This window comes from Nerophis ophidion, linkage group LG22 (assembly GCF_033978795.1).
Source record: "Nerophis ophidion isolate RoL-2023_Sa linkage group LG22, RoL_Noph_v1.0, whole genome shotgun sequence".
Classification (NCBI taxonomy): Eukaryota; Metazoa; Chordata; class Actinopteri; order Syngnathiformes; family Syngnathidae; genus Nerophis; species Nerophis ophidion.
In genome coordinates this window covers 9,742,820-9,763,312 of record NC_084632.1, presented here as the reverse complement: position 1 = coordinate 9,763,312, position 20,493 = coordinate 9,742,820, and the positions used below count along the sequence as shown (strand labels likewise).

Genomic DNA, 20,493 nt, shown 5'->3' with positions numbered 1-20,493 from the left:
AACAGCTCCTAAATATACATTCCACGGTTTATTATAAAGCAAGTATTTGATATCAGTTTTTAAAAAAAGCATTTTTAATTGCTACCATTGAAATCCACTAGATCAGGGGTCACCAACGTAAGGACCAGATCAGTCGCCCGCTGGCCTGTTCTAAAAATAGCTCAAATAGCAGCACTTACCAGTGAGCTACCTTTATTTTTTAAATTTTATTTTTTTACTAGCAGGCTGGTCTCGCTTTGCTCGACATTTTTAATTCTAAGAGAGACAAAACTCAAATAGAATTCGAAAATCCAAGAAAATATTTTAAAGACTTGGTCTTCACTTGTTTAAATAAATTCATTCATTTTTTTTACTTTGCTTCTTATAACTTTCAGAAAGACAATTTTAGAGAAAAATACAACCTTAAAAATGATTTTAGGATTTTTAAACACATATACCTTTCTACCTTTCAAATTCCTTCCTCTTCTTACCTGAAAAACTAAATAAATGTTCAAGTAAATTTATTTTTTTGTTTATTTATTGACAAATATACTTTTTAAAAAGTATTGTCTTATACTTTGCCTAAAATGACAATGCATCATAACCAGTAGCGGCTGGTGAATTGTCACAAAATACAACCAATAGTACATTAATGTTAAATCTTACTTGTGAAAAGTAATCCCCCGATTCCTATTTTCAACAGTCCGCACATTTGAGCAGGAAAATGTTGAACACCATCTTTGTTTTCTACCTGTCAACTGTCACTTTAGGCTGCTCGTCACCACTTCAAGATGGCGGCCCAATTTCTCGCGTCACAGCCGCCAATGCTGCGTCTACTTATAACACGTCTGTGTGTATGCTTCACTTCTATTGTCAAGCCGAAGAAGAGCATTTTTACTTGCTGCCATTGACGTCCACTAGATGGCGCCCGGGCTGACACCATGTATGTCTGCCTTCTATTGTGAAGCCGAAGAAGAGCATTGGCCAGCCGATGGCAACATGTCTGATTACGACAGCGTCCAGAAAAGTGCCCTGAAAATCAAAGGTGTCGGAGCCATTTCTTCTGGAAAAAAGTAAGTAAGATGCGTCCGTTGGTTGTTTAACTTGGATTGCAGGTGTGCTTGTTCCAGGCAGTCCTTTGCGTCACATTCAGCTGCTTGCCTTCACGCTAGCTACACAATAAGCTTCTAGAAGCTTCTTTGCCTTCCTAGTCCTACATACTGCACTTAAAACACAGAAAGGAAGTTATCATAAATAAATAAATACGTGCAAAGTGCAACAATATTTTCCTGTTTGCGTATGTAATTGAAACATATATTGCCAATATTTCGAAGTCCATCCATCTTCTTCCGCTTATCCGAGGTCGGGTCGCGAGGGCAGCAGCCTAAGCAGGGAAGCCCAGACTTCCCTCTCCCCAGCCACTTCGTCCAGCTCTTCCTGGAGGATCCCGAGGCGTTCCCAAGCTAGCCGGTGTTGTGCCGAATTCTGCAGAATTCGGCACAACACCGGGAGACATAGTCTTCCCAACGTGTCCTGGGTCTTCCCCTTGGCCTCCTACCGGTTGGACGTGCCCTTAACACCTCCCTAGGAAGGCGTTCGGGTGGCATCCTGACCAGATGCCCGAACCACCTCATCTGGCTCTTCGATGTAGAGGAGCATCGGCTTTACTTTGAGTTCCTCCCGGATGACAGAGCTTCTCACCCTATCTTTAAGGCAGTGGTTCTCAAATGGGGGTACGCGTACCCCTAGGGGTACTTGAAGGTATGCCAAGGGGTATGTGATATATTTTTTAAATATTCTAAAAATAGCAACAATTCAAAAATCCTTTATAAATATATTTATTGAATAAAACTTCAACAAAATATGAATGTAAGTTCATAAACTGTGAAAAGAAATGCAACAATGCAATATTCAGTGTTGACAGCTAGATTTTTTGGTGGACATTTTCCATAAATATTGATGTTAAAGATTTCTTTATTTGTGTAGAAATGTTTAGAATTAAGTTCATGAATCCAGATGGATTTCTATTACAATCCCCAAAGAGCGCAATTTAAGTTGATGATTACTTCTATGTGTAGAAATCTTAAAGGCCTACTGAAACCCACTACTACCGACCACGCAGTCTGATAGTTTATATATCAATGATGAAATATTAACATTGCAACACATGCCAATACGGACTTTTTAGTTTACTGAATTGCAATTTTAAATTTCCCGCGAAGTGTCCTGTTGAAAACGTCGCAGAATGCTGATGTGTACGCGTGACGTCACGGACTGTTAGGAAATAGTCGTCTGCTTTAAACGCATAATTACACAGTATTTTGGACATCTGTGTTGCTGAATCTTTTGCAATTTGTTCAATTAATAATGGAGAAGTCAAAGTAGAAAGATGGAGTTGGGAAGCTTTAGCCTTTAGCCACACAAACACACGGTGATTCCTTGTTTAAAATTCCCGGAGGTGAAACTTTACTATGGATCAGAGGGGTCAAACGAACATGGATCCAGACTACTTGTCAACTAGCAGTTTATGGTGAGAAAATTGTGGTAAAAAGTCGCCACTTACCAGAGATCAGCTGAGCTTGTGCCGTCCGTACAGCTGCTGTCGACTTCCATCAGACACTGGCGTCAACACACCCGTGGATACACCCTTCCGACTATCAGGTAATATTAAACTCACTAAAACACTAGCAACACAATAGAAAGATAAGGGATTCCGCAGAATTATCCTAATAAATGTGTCTAAAGGCCTCAGTCTGCACCCCCACTCCAGGGCCTAGGCTAAGACCGATTTTTATTTTATTTTATTTTAATCTTTTATTCCCCCCCCCCCCCCCCCCCCCCACCTGTATGTCATCTGTTTTTATAAGGAGCGCTGGAAGCCGGCAGACCCGTCAGCGATCCTGTTCTGTCTCCCTGTAATGTTTGTCTGATCTTCAATCAATCAATCAATGTTTATTTATATAGCCCCAAATCACAAATGTCTCAAAGGACTGCACAAATCATTACGACTACAACATCCTCGGAAGAACCCACAAAAGGGCAAGGAAAACTCACACCCAATGGGCAGGGAAAATTCACATTCAGTGGGACGCCAGCGACAATGCTGACTATGAGAAACCTTGGAGAGGACCTCAGATGTGGGCAACCCCCCCCCTCTAGGGGACCGAAAGCAATGGATGTCGAGCGGGTCCAACATGATACTGTGAAAGTTCAATCCATAGTGGCTCCAAGACAGCAGCGAGAGTCCCGTCCACAGGAAACCATCTGAAGCGGATTAGCAGCGTAGAGATGTCCCCAACCGATACAGGCGAGCGGTCCATCCTGGGTCCCGACGAGCGGTCCATCCTGGGTCTCGACTCTGGACAGTCAGTACTTCATCCATGGTCATCGGACCGGACCCCCTCCACAAGGGAGGGGGGGACATAGGAGAAAGAAAAGAAGCGGCAGATCAACTGGTCTAAAAAGGAGGTCTATTTAAAGGCTAGAGTATACAAATGAGTTTTAAGATGAGACTTAAATGCTTCTACTGAGGTAGCATCTCGAACTGTTACCGGGAGGGCATTCCAGAGTACTGGAGCCCGAACGGAAAACGCTCTATAGCCCGCAGACTTTTTTTGAGCTCTAGGAATCACTAATAAGCCGGAGTCTTTTGAACGCAGATTTCTTGCCGGGACATACGGTACAATACAATCGGCAAGATAGGCTGGAGCTAGACCGTGTAGTATTTTATACGTAAGTAATAAAACCTTAAAGTCACATCTTAAGTGCACAGGAAGCCAGTGCAGGTGAGCCAGTACAGGCGTAATATGATCAAACTTTCTTGTTCTTGTCAAAAGTCTAGCAGCCGCATTTTGTACCAACTGTAATCTTTTAATGCTAGACATGGGGAGACCCGAAAATAATACGTTACAGTAATCGAGACGAGACGTAACAAACGCATGGATAATGATCTCGGCGTCTTTAGTGGACAAAATGGAGCGAATTTTAGCGATATTACGGAGATGAAAGAAGGCCGTTTTAGTAACGCTTTTAATGTGTGACTCAAAGGAAAGAGTTGGGTCGAAGATAATACCCAGATTTTTTACAGAGTCACCTTGTTTTATTATTTGGTTGTCAAATGTTAAAGTTGTATTATTAAATAGAGGTCGGTGTCTAGCAGGACCGATAATCAGCATTTCCGTTTTTTTGGCATTAAGTTGCAAAAAGTTAGCGGACATCCATTGTTTAATTTCATTAAGACACGCTTCCAACTGACTACAGTCCGGCGTGTTGGTCAGCTTTAGGGGCATGTAAAGTTGGGTGTCATCAGCATAACAGTGAAAGCTAATACCGTATTTGCGTATGACGTCACCTAGCGGCAGCATGTAGATGCTGAAGAGTACAGGGCCAAGGACCGAACCCTGGGGAACTCCACACGTTACCTTAACATAGTCCGAGGTCACACTGTTATAGGAGACGCACTGCATCCTATCAGTAAGATAAGAGTTAAACCATGACAGGGCTGAGTCTGACATACCAATTCGTATTTTGATACGCTCTAATAAAATATTATGATCGACGGTATCGAAAGCAGCGCTAAGATCGAGGAGCAGCAACATAGATGACGCATCAGAGTCCATCGTTAGCAATAGATCATTAGTCAGTTTTGCGAGGGCTGTCTCAGTCGAGTGATTTGCCCTGAAACCGGATTGAAAGGTTTCACATAGATTGTTAAACGCTAAGTGCTCATTTAGCTGCTCCGCAACAATTTTTTCGAGGATTTTCGAAATAAAGGGAAGGTGAGACACCGGTCGGTAGTTTACCATGAGGTCAGGATCGAGGTTAGGTCTTTTAAGGAGAGGATGAATAACCGCTTTTTTGAATGCAACGGGAACAGTGCCCGAGGAAAGTGATAAGTTTATAATATTTAGCACTGATGGACCTAATAATACAAAAAGCTCCTTGATAAGTTTCCCAGGAAGTGGGTCAAGTAAACATGTTGTTTGTTTTATTCCATTTACACGTTGTAACAATCCTTCTAATGTTATTTCATCAAAACGAGAGAAACTATTTTGGATATTTGCAGTATCCGCCGTATATACAATCGTATCTGTGTTACTATAACCCCGTTGTAGCTGGGACGCATTGTCTTTAATCTCCTTTCTAATAAGTTCAATTTTCTTATTAAAGAACTTCATAAAGTCATCTGCCGAATGGGTGGAGCTACTGGAAGGAGTCCCTTGTTGGGTTAGCGATGCTACAGTACTAAACAAAAATTTTGGATCGTTTTTATTAATGCGGATGAGATTTGAGTAATAATTAGTTTTAGCTAAGGTAAGCATGCGTTTATAAGTTATTAAACTATCACTCCATGCTTGATGGTGCACCTCAAGTTTAGTCGTGCGCCATTTGCGTTCCAGCTTTCTACATAATAATTTCTGAGCTCTAGTTTCTAAAGTAAACCATGGCGTACGCCTTTTTGGAGCCTTTTTTAACTTCAGCGGTGCTATACTATCAATGGTTTCGCGCAGGGCGTTGTTAAAGTTGTTAGTGAGGTTATCAATAGAGCCCACATACTTTGGGAACGGTGCCATTACCGAGGGCAGTAGGTCCGCAAGAGTCGTCGTTGTGGCAGCATTAATGTTGCGGCTGCTATAGCAGTTATTATTCTTATTAGCTTGCCGAACATGAGTCTGAACTTCGAATTTTATAAGGTAATGATCGGACATTACTTTAGTATACGGGAGTATCATAACTTTGGAGACGGTGATACCTCTGACAAGCACTAGGTCTATCGTATTGCCGCTGCGATGCGTCGGTTCATTTATTATTTGTGTAAGACCACAGCTATCAATTATAGTCTGGAGCGCCACGCACGGTGGGTCCAATGGGGTATTCATATGGATATTAAAGTCCCCCATTATAATTATATTATCGGCGTGCGTCACTAGATCAGCAACAAACTCTGAGAATTCACTAATAAAGTCCGAATAGGGCCCTGGGGGGCGGTAGATAACGGCCAGGCACAGAGGCAGAGGTGTGGCAGACTTCATAGAAAGCACCTCAAACGATTTATATTTATTATTTAAGTTAGGACTAAAGTTAAAGTTTTCGTTGTATATTAGTGCGACACCCCCTCCCCTTTTGAGGTGACGGGCAATATGCGCATTCGTATAGTTAGGAGGGGATGCCTCATTTATCGCAAAAAAGTCGTCTGGTTTAAGCCAGGTTTCGCTAAGACCGATGACGTTAAGGTTGTTGTCTCTAATGACCTCATTGACTAATAACGTTTTGGGAGACAAAGATCTGATGTTTAGAAAGCCCATATTATAGGTAGTGGGCTGTTTTAAGGAGTTGTTGATTAAATTATCCGTCGTAGCAATATTAATAATGTTACGTTTATTATGCGCAGTGTACTTAAAATAATTACGACCATATCTAGGAATTGATATGACGGGAATTTTCAGATTATCTACTTGGCGCTGCGATAAACTGAACGCATCATAATTTGCCACCTCAGTAGAGCGCATGTCTAACTCTGACGTAGTCATAGACACAGTAGAAAAAACATTTTGTGAGTTGTGTATTATTCTCCGAAAATTGCTATGTGTACAGGGATCATCCAGCCTGGCGCTGGCTAGTTCTAACTTAACTGACTCCATACCCAGGCTAGCAGGCTCTGTAATTGCCTGTGACCGGGCTTGCTCTAGTGCAGTTAGTCAAATGTGGCTCAATGCGAAGTCTATGTTCCGAGACAAGAGGATAGCGCCTTCCTGGTTAGGGTGAAGGCCGTCTCTCCTCAGCAAGCCAGGTTTGCCCCAGAAAGAGGGCCAATTATCAATAAACGTAAATCCCTGTTGTCTGCAGAAGCTATCCAGCCACTTGTTAAGAGAGACTAATCTGCTATATCTCTCATCATTGCCTCTCCCAGGCAGGGGGCCAGAGACAATTACTCGATGCCTGGACATCTTTCTGGCGAGATTACAAGCCCTGGCTATGTTTCTCTTTGTAATCTCTGATTGTCTCATCCTAACGTCATTGGAGCCAACGTGTATTACTATATTCGCATAACTAGTGGTGCGGTTAGCCTGCCGTACGTGTTTACTAGACCTGTTGCGAGTTAGCTCCCTAAGATTAGCTTCAATGTCAGGTGCTCTGCCCCCGGGAATACACTTAATTGTGGCTGGTTTGCTAAGCTTTATGTTTCGGGTGATGGAGTCCCCTATAACTAAAGTGTGGTGCCCGGTAGACTGGGGTGTAGGACTAGCTAAAGCGCTAAATCTATTATGCGTCTCAACCGGTACACCGTAGCTTGTAGGCCGATTAGGGCTGCTACAAGCTGGGCTAGTTAGCTCGCTACAGCTAACGCTAGCAGATGTGTCCGCAACATCTAAAGTTACGAAATTACACTGCTCTAACTGGCGGACACGGCTCTCTAGCAAAGCCAACCTATCCATGAGTAAAGTGCACGAAGCGCAGGAAGCCATACTCACAGAAACTTTCCGTCGCCGAGTGGGGTGCCAGCTGTCTTCGGGAAGTGGTGGTCACGGTGGCGGGGGAGAAGCTTCCTTCAGACCGGCGCTGCCTTTCTCCGCTAGCCTCGTTAGCTTAGCAGCTAGCTAGCTGAGGGCGGAGTGGTGAGACAGAGATCGGGTGATTTGCAAGTTAAATGGAACTATTAAATATGTTCGATAAGTTGTAAATAAAGCTGCAAAACAGTTAAAATCACACAGATAGAACGATACTTAGCTTTTTTGCAACAAGAGCAGTCAGCGAGCAGTCATTCACGTTGACCCGGATTGAATCTTGAATGGGATTGTGCTGACGGAATAAAGTACTATCTAATCTAATCTGTCTAATCTAATCTAAAAACATCTGAATGCGTCCCAATGCAATCACGATTTTTTTTAACTTGATTTTTTTTAACTTGATTTTTTTTTTTTTTTTCTAGTCTGTCGCTATCAATATCCTTAAACACGAATCTTTCATCCTCGCTCAAATTAATAGGGAAATTGTTGTTTTCTCGGTCCGAATAGCTCTTTTTGTTGGAAGCTCCCATTAAAAACGATGTGAGGAGCCATCAACGGGTGACGTCATCGTCTGCTACTTCCAATAAAGGCAGGGCTTTTCTGTTAGCGACCAAAAGTTACGAACTTTAACGTCGATGTTCTCTACTAAATCCTTTCAGCAAAAATATGGCAATATCGCGAAATGATCAAGTATGACACATAGAATGGACCTGCTATCCCCGTTTAAATAAGAAAATCTCATTTCAGTAGGCCTTTTATTTATAATTGAATCATTTGATTATTTTTCAACACGTTTTTAGTTATTTTTACTTTTTTTTTTCCAAATAGTTCACGAAAGACCACTACAAATTAGCAATATTTGGTACTGTTATACAATTTAATAAATCAGAAACTGATGACATAGTGCTGTATTTTACTTCTTAATCTCCTTTTTCCAACCAAAAATGCTTTGCTCTGATTAGGGGGTACTTGAATTTAAAAACTCTTGAACATTTTTTTAATTAAGTAAAATAGTAAGTAAAATACAGCACTATGTCATCGATTTCTGATTCATTAAATTGTATAACAGTGCAAAATATTGCTCATTTGTTGTGGTCTTTCTTGAAATACTTGGAAAAAAAGATATAAAAATGACTAAAAACTTGTTGAAAAATAAACAATAGATTCAATTATAAATAAAGATTTCTACACATAGAAGTAATCTTCAACTTAAAGTGCCCTCTTTGGGGATTGTAATAGAGATCCAGCTAGATTCATGAACTTAATTCTAAAGATTTCTTCACAAAATAATTCTTTAACATCAATATTTATGGAACATGTCCACAAAACAATCCAGCTGTCAACACTGAATATTGCATTGTTGTATTTTTCTAGTTGTTGTATTTCTTTTCACAGTTTATGAACTAACATTCATATTTTGTTGAAGTATTATTCAATAAATATATTTATAAAGGATTTTTGAAAATCTCACGTACCCTTTGGCATACCTTCAAGTACCCCCAGGGGTACGCGTACCCCATTTGAGAACCACTGCTCTAAGGGATAGCCCCGCCCCCCGCGGAGGAAACTCATTTTGGCCGCTTGTACCCGTGATCTTGTCCTTTCGGTCATGACCCAAAGCTCATGACCATAGGTGAGGATGGGAACGTATATCGACCGGTAAATTGAGAGCTTTGCCTTCCGGCTCAGCTCCTTCTTCACCACAACGGATCGATACAACGTCCGCATTACTGAAGACGCCGCACCGATCCGCCTGTCGATCTCACGATCCACTCTTCCCCCACTCGTGAACAGAACTCCTAGGTACTTGAACTCCTCCACTTGGGGCAGGGTCTCCTCCCCAAACTGGAGGTGGCACTCCATCCTTTTCCGGGCGAGAACCATGGACTCGGACTTGGAGGTGCTGATTCTCATTCCGGTGGCTTCACATTCTGCTGTGAACCGATCCAGTGAGAGCTGAAGATCCCGGCCAGATGAAGCCATCAGGACCACATCATCTGCAAAAAGCAGAGACCTAATCCTGCGGTCACCAAACCAGAACCCCTCAACGCCTTGACTGCGCCTAGAAATTCTGTCCATAAAAGTTATGAACAGAATCGGTGACAAAGGACAGCCTTGGCGGGGTCCAACCCTCACTGGAAACGTGTTCGACTTACTGCCGGCAATGCGGACCAAGCTCTGACTTTGATAATAATATTTCGAAGTATCGGTACCAAAAGACATTTTGATACTTCTCAAAATAAAACAAATGACAAACAGTTTTATTAGTGGCCTTATTTTAACAGAAAATATTTTTGATACATTAAACATAGTTTCCTACTGCAATCATTTAAGATTTTTTGGCATTATAGTGCATGTCTTTGGAAGTGGGAGGAAGACGGAGTACCCGGAGGGAACCCACGCATTCACGGGGAGAACATGCAAACTCCACACAGAAAGATCCCTAGCCTCGATTTGAACCGAGGACTGCAGGAACTTCGTATTGTGACGCAGACGCACTAACCCCTCTGCCACCGTGAAGCCCACTTCCAAAGACATGCACCTGGGCATAGGTTGATTGGCAACACTAAATTGGCCCTGGTGTGTGAATGTGAGTGTGAATGTTGTCTATCTGTGTTGGCCCTGCGATGAAGTGGTGACTTGTCCAGGGTGTACCCCGCCTTCCGCCCGATTGTAGCTGAGATAGGCGCCAGCGCCCCCCGCAACCCCAAAAGGGAATAAGCGGTAGAAAATGGATGGATGGATGGATAGATGGCATTATAGTGGACATACTGGACAACTTGTCTTGTAGTAGTAAGTATGGCTTACAAAAGCTCCCTATTTTGGCTGGATTATTTTCTCAACATAATGAGGGACAAACAGTAAAAATTTATTATTCATCTACTTGTTCATTCACTGTTAATATCTGCTTACTTTGTGTTTTAACATGTTCTACCTAACCTTCTGTTAAAATGTATTAAGCACTTATCTGATACTTTACATATGTTTTGAGTGTCACTACAAATTTTGGTATCGATCCGATACAAAATATTTTTTGATAATAAAAAATATTGTAATAGTTGCAGTATCGGTGGGGGAACGTGTGTTCGTGCATGTGCCTCACAATACCAAGTTCCTGGGTTCGATGCCGGGCTCGGGATCTTTTTGTGGGGAGTTTGCATGTCCTCCCCGTGACTGCGTGGGTTCCCTCCGGGTACTCCGGCTTCCTCCCACCTCCAGAGACATGCACCTGGGGATAGGCCCCTCCCACCTCTGAAGACATGCACCTTTGAACAAGTTGATTGGCAACACTAAATTTGTCCTAGTTTGGCGTGTGTGTGTATTTCACCCGTGTATTAGTGTAATATCATTATCATGATTTGCATGCATGGTGGCACAGAAATAGGCTGCAGCGAGAGTATAACTACAACATTTTATGTAGGAAAAAAACACACTTATATCAATTCGAGTCACTTATTCAACAGTTGCTGCGATGAGGTGGCAACTTGTCCAGGGTGTACCCCGCCTTCCGCCCGATTGTAGCTGAGATAGGCACCAGCGTCCCCCGCAACCCAAAGGGGAATAAGCGGTAGAAATGGATGGATGGATATTCAACAGTTGTGAATGAATACACAAGCAATAAAAATTGGACATGAGTAAATCATGTTTATACAATTTTATTGACTAAATAGGAGCTTGAGCCTTTTTTAATTTGCATATTTCAGGATTTGTGTAGTCACCAGTAAAATGTGCCATTCCACAGGAAGAAAAAGAAGGAGAAGGAGAGCAAGCATCGCATGGAGCAGATGGTGAGCGGTCAGAACGAGGAGGAGGGCAAGGCCACAAAGGCCTACATGGACAAAAGGACACCAGCTCAGATCGCCTTTGACAAGATGCAAGAAAAGAGGGTGTGTATCCGAACTCAACCTATGATGAATACGTTTTTAAACAAGATTTAATAACAATAATAAATGATAGGAAATTGGATAAAGGACAAGTGTTTTGGGGCTGATCCGGCTCTTTTCTACCGCGTTACCTTACGTTTATGCTACAAGCCTTAACGTGTGTGTTAGCACTTAGCAAAGACCCCATTTCTTTCATTCCGCTATAGAAGGCTGGAAAACTTGCGGGCGGATTTCAATCAGACCTGCAGAAAATGGAACAAGTGATTACATTTTGGGGCTGATATGGATCGCCGTCTGGATTCAGGACTTTTTTTTTTAAACTATTGGGGGAAAAAGGCCTGGCGGAGGTCTGCGCTCTAGGAGTACTTGTTGTCATTGTGGTCCAAACGTACACAGAATTAATCACAGCAGCTCAAATGTCAAGTGGCAACACAAACATGAAAAAAAAGAAAGAAAAAACACACTCAAATGGAAGAAAAAAATCCTCAATTATAAGCCATTCTTGTTATGTCCATGCATAAGGAAATGTGCAAGCAATGGATATATTTTTGTTGCTGCTTTGGTCCAAAAAAGGGAGGAGTTAAGTTGTTGATCACATTGATAGCATGTACAACTTTTAATTGTGCTCACTGTGTTTTTCCTCCATCCATCCATCCATTTTCTACCGCTAATTCCCTTTTTGTGGTCGCGGGGGGCGCTGGCGCCTATCTCAGCTACAGTCGGGCGGAAGGCAGGGTGTGTTTTTCCTGCTGTGTTAAAAGTTGTGTACAAGTGCTAGTTGTGTGGTAGTACAAACCCCATTTCCATATGAGTTGGGAAATTGTGTTAGATGTAAATATAAATGGAATACAATGATTTGCAAATCCTTTTCAACCCATATTCAATTGAATGCACTCCAAAGACAAGTTATTTGATGTTCAAACTCATAAACTTGATTTTTTTTTGCAAATAATAATTAACTTAGAATTTAATGGCTGCAACACGTGACAAAGTAGTTGGGAAAGGGCATGTTCACCACTGTGTTACATCACCTTTTCTTTTAATAACACTCAATAAACATTTGGGAATTGAGGAAACTAATTGTTGAAGCTTTGAAAGTGGAATTCTCTCCCATTCTTGTTTTATGTAGAGCTTCAGTCGTTCAACAGTCCGGGATCTCCGCTGTCGTATTTTACGCTTCATAATGCACCACACATTTTCGATGGGAGACAGGTCTGGACTGCAGGCGGGCCAGGGAAGTGCCCGCACTCTTTTTTTTTTTACGAGGCCACGCTGTTGTAACCCTTGTCTTGCTGAATTAAGCAGGGGCGTCCATGAAAACGTTGCTTGGATGACAACATATGTTGCTCCAAAACCTGTATGGACCTTTCAGCATTAATGGTGCCTTCACAGTGGTGTAAGTTACCCATGCCTTGGGCACTAATACACCCCCATACCATCATACATGCCGGCTTTTGAACTTTGCGCCTATAACAATCCAAATGAGTATTTTCCTCTTTGTTCTGGAGGACACCACAACCTTTGTTTCCAAATATAATTTGAAATGTGTACTCGTCAGACCACAGAACACTTTTCCACTCAGCATCAGTCCATCTTAGGTGAGCTCTGGCCCAGCCAAGCCGGCGGCGTTTCAGGATATTGTTGATAAATGGGTTTGGCTTTGCATTGTACAGTTTTAACTTGCACTTACAGATGTAGCGACCAACTGTAGTTACTGACAGTGGTTTTATGAAGTGTTCCTGAGCCCATGTGGTAATATCCTTTACACACTGTCTGTTTTTGATGCAGTACCGCCTGAGGGATCAAATGTCTGTAATCATAGCTTACGTGTAGTGATTTCTCCAGATTCCTTGAACTTTTTGATGATTTTACAGACCGTAGATGGTAAAATCCCTAAATTCCTTGCAATAGCTCGTTGAGAAATGTTGTTCTAAAACTGTTTGACAATTTGCTTACAAAGTGGTGACCCTCGCCCCATCCTTGTTTGTGAATTACTTAGCATTTCATGGAAGCTGCTTTTATACCCAATTATGGCACCCACCTGTTCCCAATTATTCTGCACACCTGTGGGATGTTCCATATAAGTGTTTGATGAGCATTCCTCAACTTTATCAGTATTTGTTGCCACCTTTCCCAAATTTGTCACGTGTTGCTGGTCTCATTCTAAAGTTAATGATTATTTGCAAAAAAAAAATGTTTATCAGTTTGAACATCAAATATGTTGTCTTTGTAGCATATTCAACTGAATATGGGTTGAAAATGATTTGCAAATCATTGGATTCTGTTTATATTTACATCTAACACAATTTCCCAAGTCATATGGAAGCGGGGTTTGTAGAACATTTGCAACAATCCCTCACACTTCCTTGTCTTCTTTCTCCACAGCAAATGGAGAGGATTTTAAACAAAGCGTCCAAGACACACAAGCACAGAGTGGAAGTATGCCGTCACAGATTTCAAACCACTCGCTCATCAAACATGTTTGTGTATGCAGAAAGGCAGCGACAGCACTGACTAACTTGCCCTTTTCTTTTTTCTGCAGGACTTTAATCGCCACCTGGACAACCTGACAGAGCATTACGATATTCCTAAAGTCAGCTGGACCAAATAAGTCTTGGTTTTGTTTTGTGCTTGTTTAATGTATTTACCAGGATAAGTGGCCTACTAGGTCAGTGTATGTTTTGGTCATTGAATTTTGTTTTACTTAAGTGGGAATTGAAAAATAAAAAGCGATTGGTTTATTTGAATTTCATTTTGAAATACAAAAAAATAATACCAGTGAAAAACAAAGGGTGATTTTTCATTTTACAGTGTCAGAAATGCAGGATATGACACCGCATTATTCTTTTCGGGTCAGTCCGCGGTCATGTCTTTAAATGGCAACACAACAAAAACATCGGTTTTTGGTCTTTTTTATTTTGTTTTGCTGAAATGTGACGTTTTTAAAGTTTTCAGATATAGTTATTGCTTTTGATCTTTTTTTTTTTTGGTCATTAATTTTCTTTTCATGAATATTAAGTAAAAAAACAATTGCTTGGTTTGAATTTTATTTTGAAACTCAAAAATAAACTTTATACTAAAGCTGTCTTTTTTATTGTCGAAAGGCAATAACTCCGTCGAACAAACTCCGTTTAAATGTTATATGTTATATAACAAAAATGAAAGTCGGCAGGGAGGGAGAACGGGCACAAAACATTTTTTATTTTTTAACCGCGGAACAGGAAGTTGCTAGTGGAAGACGACACCACGGACTGGCTTGTAGAACTAAAATTAAACACATTGGTGTTTCATTGTATGTCACTAAAGTATGGCTCAATATCAGGGGTCACCAACATTTTTGAAACCAAGAGCTACTTCTTTGGTACTGATTAATGCGAAGGGTTTGATACATACTTAAATAAATTGCCAGAAATACCCAATTTGCTCAATTTACCTTTAACAAACATAAATATATATATATATATATATATATATATATATACATAAAAATGGGTATTTCTGTCTGTCATTCCGTCGTACATTTTTTTTGCTGTTAGGTTTTTTGTAGAGAATAAATTACGAAAAAAAACACTTAATTGAACGGCTTAAAAGAGGTGAAAACAGGAAAAAAAATAAAATTACATTTTGAAACGTAGTTTATCTTCAATTTTGACTCTTTTAAAATTCAACCAGAAAAAAGAACGGAATAACTAGTTAATTTGAATCTTTTTGAAATAATTTAAAATAGAATTTATGGAACATCATTAGTCATTTTTCCTGAATAAGATTAATTTTAGAATTTTGATGACATGTTTTAAATAGGATAAAATCCAATCTGCACTTTGTTAGAATATATAACAAATTGGACAAAACTATATTTCTAACAAAGACAAAATATTATTTCTTCTAGATTTTCCAGAACAATTTTTTTTAAAGAAATTCAAAAGAATTTGAAATCAGATTTAAATTGGATTTTAATGATTTTCTAGATTTTCCCGAATATTTTTTTTGAATTTTAATCAAAAGTTTGAAAAAATATTTCACAAATATTATTCGTCGAAAAAACAGAAGCTAAAATGAAGAATTAAATTAAAATGTATTTATTATTCTTTTCAATAAAAAAGAAAAATACTTGAACATTGACTTACATTGTCAGGAAAGAAGAGGGAATTTAAAAGGTAAAAAGGTATTTGTGTTTATAAATCCCAAAATAATTTTTACGGTATTTTTTCTCTAAAATTGTCTTTCAGAAAGTTATAAGAAGCAAAGTAAAAACATTAATGAATTTATTTAAACAAGTGAAGACCAAGTCTTTAAAATATTTTCTTGGATTTTCAAATTGTCTCTCTTAGAATTAAAAATGTCGAGCAAAGTGAGACCAGCTTGCTGTTAAATAAATACAATTTTAAAAATAAAGGCAGCTCACTGCTAAGTGCTGCTATTTGAGCTATTTTTTAGAACAGGCCAGCGGGTTACCCCTCTGGTCCTTGCGGGCTACCTGGTGCCCGCGGGGCACCGCGTTGGTGACCCCTGCTGTATATAAACGCAGGATCGAACAAGAGCATTTCTCCCTGCAGGCCAGTCTACGGTCTCGATGGCTACTTCCGTTCCCTGTGTCACAATAAGAGAAAACATCTGCTTTTGCTGACTGCTGATTTTCACTTTCGGTATACATAAAACCTTTTTAGATTTAGTTATTGCTCTTTGGTTTGTGTATTTTTGGTCATTGTTTACATTCTATTTGGAAACTAATGACATTTTAAGGCAAATAAGTATTTTTCAGTGTCAAAGAGCAATAACTCCATTCATTTTCTACCCCTTGTCCCTTTTGGGGTCATGGGGGGCGCTGGTGCCTATCTCAGCTACAATCGGGCGCAAAAATGAAAATCAGCAGGAAAGTGAAGTTAGTTATATTTATATAGCACTTTTCTCTAGTTACAGCACTTTTACATAGTGAAACCTAATATCTAAATTACATTTAAAGCAGTGTGGGTGGCACTGGGAGCAGGTGGGTAAAGTGTCTTGCCCAAGGACACAACGGCAGTGACGAGGATGGCGGAAGCGGGTATCGAACCTGGGACCCTCACTTTGCTGGCACGGCCCAAAAACATGTTTTTTCAATTTTCCCACACTGGAAAGGAAAGTTGAGAGTTGAAAACAAAATCACGTACTGGCTTGGTGAAATGAAAAAAAATATAAACAGTTTGATCATGGATCAATATATTTGATGTTTATAAACCCTAATATAAAACAATTCTTTCCCGACAGGTCAGTCCATGGTCTTTTCTTGATATAGCTTCTTCCTGTTTCAATATGTTGTTCAATGTTAGAAGATTCTAACGAAATTATACATGTTTACTTTTATTTTCACATAGCCAAATATATATATTGTTATGTTGTCTGACTTGTCCAGGGTCTAATGCACCCGGGGTAGGCTCTGATAAAGATAGCTGCTTCCCAAATATTTGAAAAAAAAAAAACATGTTTGACACCCCCGCAGCACCAAAAGGGACAAGCGGTAAAAAATGATGGATGCATGTTCTGGACTGTTTTTTTCCCTTTCTGCTGACTTTAATTTTCATCATTTTTTTTTGTAATCATCTTGCTACTGGATGAAAATCAGCACCTTTATGTCCGAGTCCATGGTCTCCGCCCGGAAAAGGGTGGAGTGCCATCTCCGGAATGAGGAGGAGATCTTGCACCAAGTAGAGGAGTTCAAGTACCTCGGAGTCTTGTTCACGAGTGAGGGAAGAGTGGATGGTGAGATCGACAGGCAGATCGGTGCGGCGTCTTCAGTAATGCGGACGCTGTATCGATCCGTTGTGGTGAAGAAGGAGCTGAGCCGGAAGGCAAAGCTCTCAATTTACCGGTCGATCTATGTTCCCATTCTCACCTATGGTCATGAGCTTTGGGTCAAATGGTTTCCTTGCGGAGGCGCTTCCAGTACTCCCAGGTGTCTTCCTGCAGCTGGTTAAGCTGGCATGCAGGTCCCAGGTTGATGTGGAAGAGCCTGGAAGAAGAGGGCCAGAAGAGTCAGTGGGCGCAGCTTGCCAATAAGGAGGAAGAGGACTTCTTACCACTCTGGGTACTCTTCAGGAGGCTTCAGTTTGGGGTCTTCTCCTTGCTTGTAGATGTTGGCCCCCACTGCGTAAGTGGTCAGTCGCACTGGGTCCTTGCAGACTTCGGGTCCCTTCAGCTCTTCCTTCACCGAACCTTTTCCTTTGCCTTTGGCCGCTGGACCACCAACACGTTCATTATTGCTACACATTGATGGGCTTATAATGATCTCAAATGTCTTAATAATTATTGAACCATTTATTTCCCATGAATTTGTTTTAGTACAAAACACGTGTCAAATTGTTTCACATTAATAAAAAATATATATATTTATTTGCAATAGGGATAGGTGGCCTCAAGTTTAAATTCAGATTTCAAATTGTAAATATTTTTTAAATCATTTATTGAATGTAGTTTATTATTTAATCATGTTTTATTTATGTAAAATGTGTCATTTTGCACAAAAAAATATTATTGAACAATTAATTCCCCTATATTGTTTTCATAATAAAGCATGCCTCAAATTAAATTGAAGTTTGATTAAAAAAAGCATAACAATCGTTTTGCATACATACAAAATATGTTTGTATTTTTTTTATATAGGGGACAGGGGGGCCTCCAATAAAACAGGGGCTAAAAATAAGATTTTCAAATTGTAAATAGTTAACAGTTTTTACCTATTAATTTGTTATTACATGTATTTTTTTGTTTTAATGTAAAATGATCTTTGATATTTTGCACACACACATAAAAAAAAAAACATATTTTTAGCCAGCAGCCAACAATTCAGGTTTCAAAATTTAAATATTAGGTAGTTTTTACCAGTTTTTGTTTAATGTCTTTATATTTCAATTATGTCAAATGTGTTATTTTGAAGTGAAGTGAAGTGAATTATACTTATATAGCGCTTTTCTCTAGTGACTCAAAGTGCTTTAAATAGGGAAAACCAATATCTTAGTTACATTTTTAAACCAGTGTGGGTGGCACTCGGAGCAGGTGGGTAAAGTGTCTTGCCCAAGGACACAACGGCTGTGACAAGGATGGCAGAAGCGGGGATCGAAAAATATGTTTGAAACTGTTTCACATGAATTCGTTTCAGAACAAAACATGCATCAAATTAGATTTAGGTCTTTATTTATGTTTTAATTATGTACAATTTGTTATTTTACACCAGGAGTGTCCAAACTGCGGCCCGGGGGCCATTTGCGGCCCGCAGCTAATCGTTTACCGGCCCGCCACACATTCTGCAAAAATTGCAAAATTGATAGTATCGCAAAAATTTAAAAGAAAACATTTAAAAAAATGAAATGAGGTGAAATCTAATGAGAAAATGTGGCAATGTTGACACAAAGCTGCCATACAGGCAGTTTTTTTGTTCCTTTTGTCTTCATTTTCTTTTTTTTCCATTGCTCAAAAAAAAAAAAAAAGGACAAACAAATCTATGTTATAATGAATTATTACTTAAGAATTATCACTTGAAATTGTTTTATGTGGAAAAAATATTGCATATGTTGTGTGGTTACCATATAAAAACATCAACGTTTTGACAAAAGAGCATAAAACAAACAAAATAATTCTTCAAACTTAAAATCGACAGATGTATCGGAAGTTGATCTTGAAATTTAAGTGTTAAAAGTAAAAAAAAAAAAAACTAATAAAGATGTATCAGTTTATGAGTGGGGAACCTTTCGGATCTATATTTAGTAGGATTTTTTTTAAACTTTTCACTGTGATTACTCAAAAATATTAAATAATTAAAATCAATGGTTTTCTACATTATTGATCTTTGAGGGCTTTAATTGCTAAATAAAGGAACTCTATTTATCTATCTATCTAAATACTGCATATTTCAGTTTTACTATAAAAAACTAAGTTGTCTTTGACAGAAAAGGCATAACACCTTATTTGTTTTACTTTATATCAACCTCAAGTTGATATAGAGATTTACTGTAAGCATTAACTTATTTTTGACTTATTTTTAACATCAGGAACATCAATCATCAGGAAATTTCCTGATGATTGAGGGAACCCCTCATGAAACAGTTCTGTAGAGATGAAGTAGTCTTGTGATTTTTTTCCACACCTACATACATATACATATACATATATATATATATAAGGTTTCCTCCGGGTACTCCGGCTTCCTCCCACTTCCAAAGACATGCACCTGGGGATAGGTTGATTGGCAACACTAAATTGGCCCTAGTGTGTGAATGTGAATGTTGTCTGTCTATCTGTGTTGGCCCTGCGATGAGGTGGCGACTTGTCCAGGGTGTACCCCGCCTTCCGGCCGATTGTAGCTGAGATAGGCGCCAGTGCCCCCACAAAAAGGGAATAAGCGGTATAAAATGGATGGATGGAGATATATATATATATATATATATATTTGTAATAGGGCTAGGGGGCCTCAAAATAAATTGTGCTGGCGTCCCAACTTAGCCCAGGGCTATGAATTCATATTTCAAATTGTAAACAGTAGACATTTTTTTAACTTCTTCCATCCTTTTTCTACCGCTTGTAGTTTTTTCAATTGTTTATTTGAAAAAGGTATTGCTCCCCACATCAAAAACACTACTAAATAGTGATTGCAGTGAACAAATATGATATAAAGACTAAGAAAAAGTGATGTTTAATCAAGCAAGACAATTCATTATTAATGCAAATAGGTTGTAAGAAAAAGGTTGTAATAAAAAGTGATGTTTTATCAAGCAGGACAATTTATGATTGAATGAAGGCTAGCATGTCATGTTGCTAGCTAACACACACACACTTAAAGATGTCTTTACTTACCAACTTTCTTCGCATATCCGCAGGCTTGTAGTTTGTTTAGAGGGTTACTCCTGCGCAGCGTTAGTAGGACATTGTGTGTGGTTAATGAAGCAAAGCCGAACAAAGAGCGACTAGACATGTTGACTGCAAACACTAGCATGATGCTAACCATGCTAGCGTGTGACATTCACAGTCCTACTTCCGGGGCTACTTCCGCTTTGGCAGGCTATTTCCGGTGGCCAAAGCTTTTCACCTTCTGTGTCATAAAATTTAAATTTGTTCGCGTCTTTTGTAGTAACGTAAACAGCTCCTAAATA

The 20,493-nt window shown here is 39.6% G+C and overlaps 2 protein-coding genes across 2 annotated transcripts; one reads left to right on the top strand and one right to left on the bottom strand.

Annotated features, from left to right (window-relative positions):
- The first annotated feature begins 885 nt into the window (after nucleotides 1-885).
- Nucleotides 886-14,112, top strand: LOC133540543 (protein FAM32A-like). The gene is made up of 4 exons (XM_061883222.1): nucleotides 886-1,052; nucleotides 11,230-11,374; nucleotides 13,757-13,810; nucleotides 13,914-14,112. Exons 1-4 carry the CDS (start codon nucleotides 901-903, stop codon nucleotides 13,980-13,982), a joined length of 420 nt encoding a protein of 139 aa, XP_061739206.1. The 5' UTR covers nucleotides 886-900; the 3' UTR covers nucleotides 13,983-14,112.
- Nucleotides 14,113-17,253: 3,141 nt separating this feature from the next.
- On the bottom strand, nucleotides 17,254-20,399 carry LOC133540931 (large ribosomal subunit protein mL54-like). The gene is made up of 3 exons (XM_061884019.1): nucleotides 20,198-20,399; nucleotides 17,428-17,584; nucleotides 17,254-17,360 (listed from the first exon to the last, which is right to left on the bottom strand). Exons 1-3 carry the CDS (start codon nucleotides 20,361-20,363, stop codon nucleotides 17,264-17,266), a joined length of 420 nt encoding a protein of 139 aa, XP_061740003.1. The 5' UTR covers nucleotides 20,364-20,399; the 3' UTR covers nucleotides 17,254-17,263.
- Nucleotides 20,400-20,493: the final 94 nt, after the last annotated feature.

Excerpts from the sequence above, each read along its gene's own strand:
- LOC133540931 (XM_061884019.1), bottom strand. The coding sequence starts at position 20,363 with ATGTCACACGCTAGCATGGTTAGCATCATGCTAGTGTTTGCAGTCAAC. Across the intron at positions 17,585-20,197 it reads CGGATATGCGAAGAAAGTTG|CGGCCAAAGGCAAAGGAAAA; the intron begins GTAAGTAAAGAC and ends TTGGTGGTCCAG. Across the intron at positions 17,361-17,427 it reads CCTGAAGAGTACCCAGAGTG|GCTCTTCCACATCAACCTGG; the intron begins GTAAGAAGTCCT and ends CTCTTCTTCCAG.
- LOC133540543 (XM_061883222.1), top strand. The coding sequence starts at position 901 with ATGGCGCCCGGGCTGACACCATGTATGTCTGCCTTCTATTGTGAAGCC. Across the intron at positions 11,375-13,756 it reads ACAAGATGCAAGAAAAGAGG|CAAATGGAGAGGATTTTAAA; the intron begins GTGTGTATCCGA and ends CTTTCTCCACAG. Across the intron at positions 13,811-13,913 it reads CACACAAGCACAGAGTGGAA|GACTTTAATCGCCACCTGGA; the intron begins GTATGCCGTCAC and ends TTTTTTCTGCAG.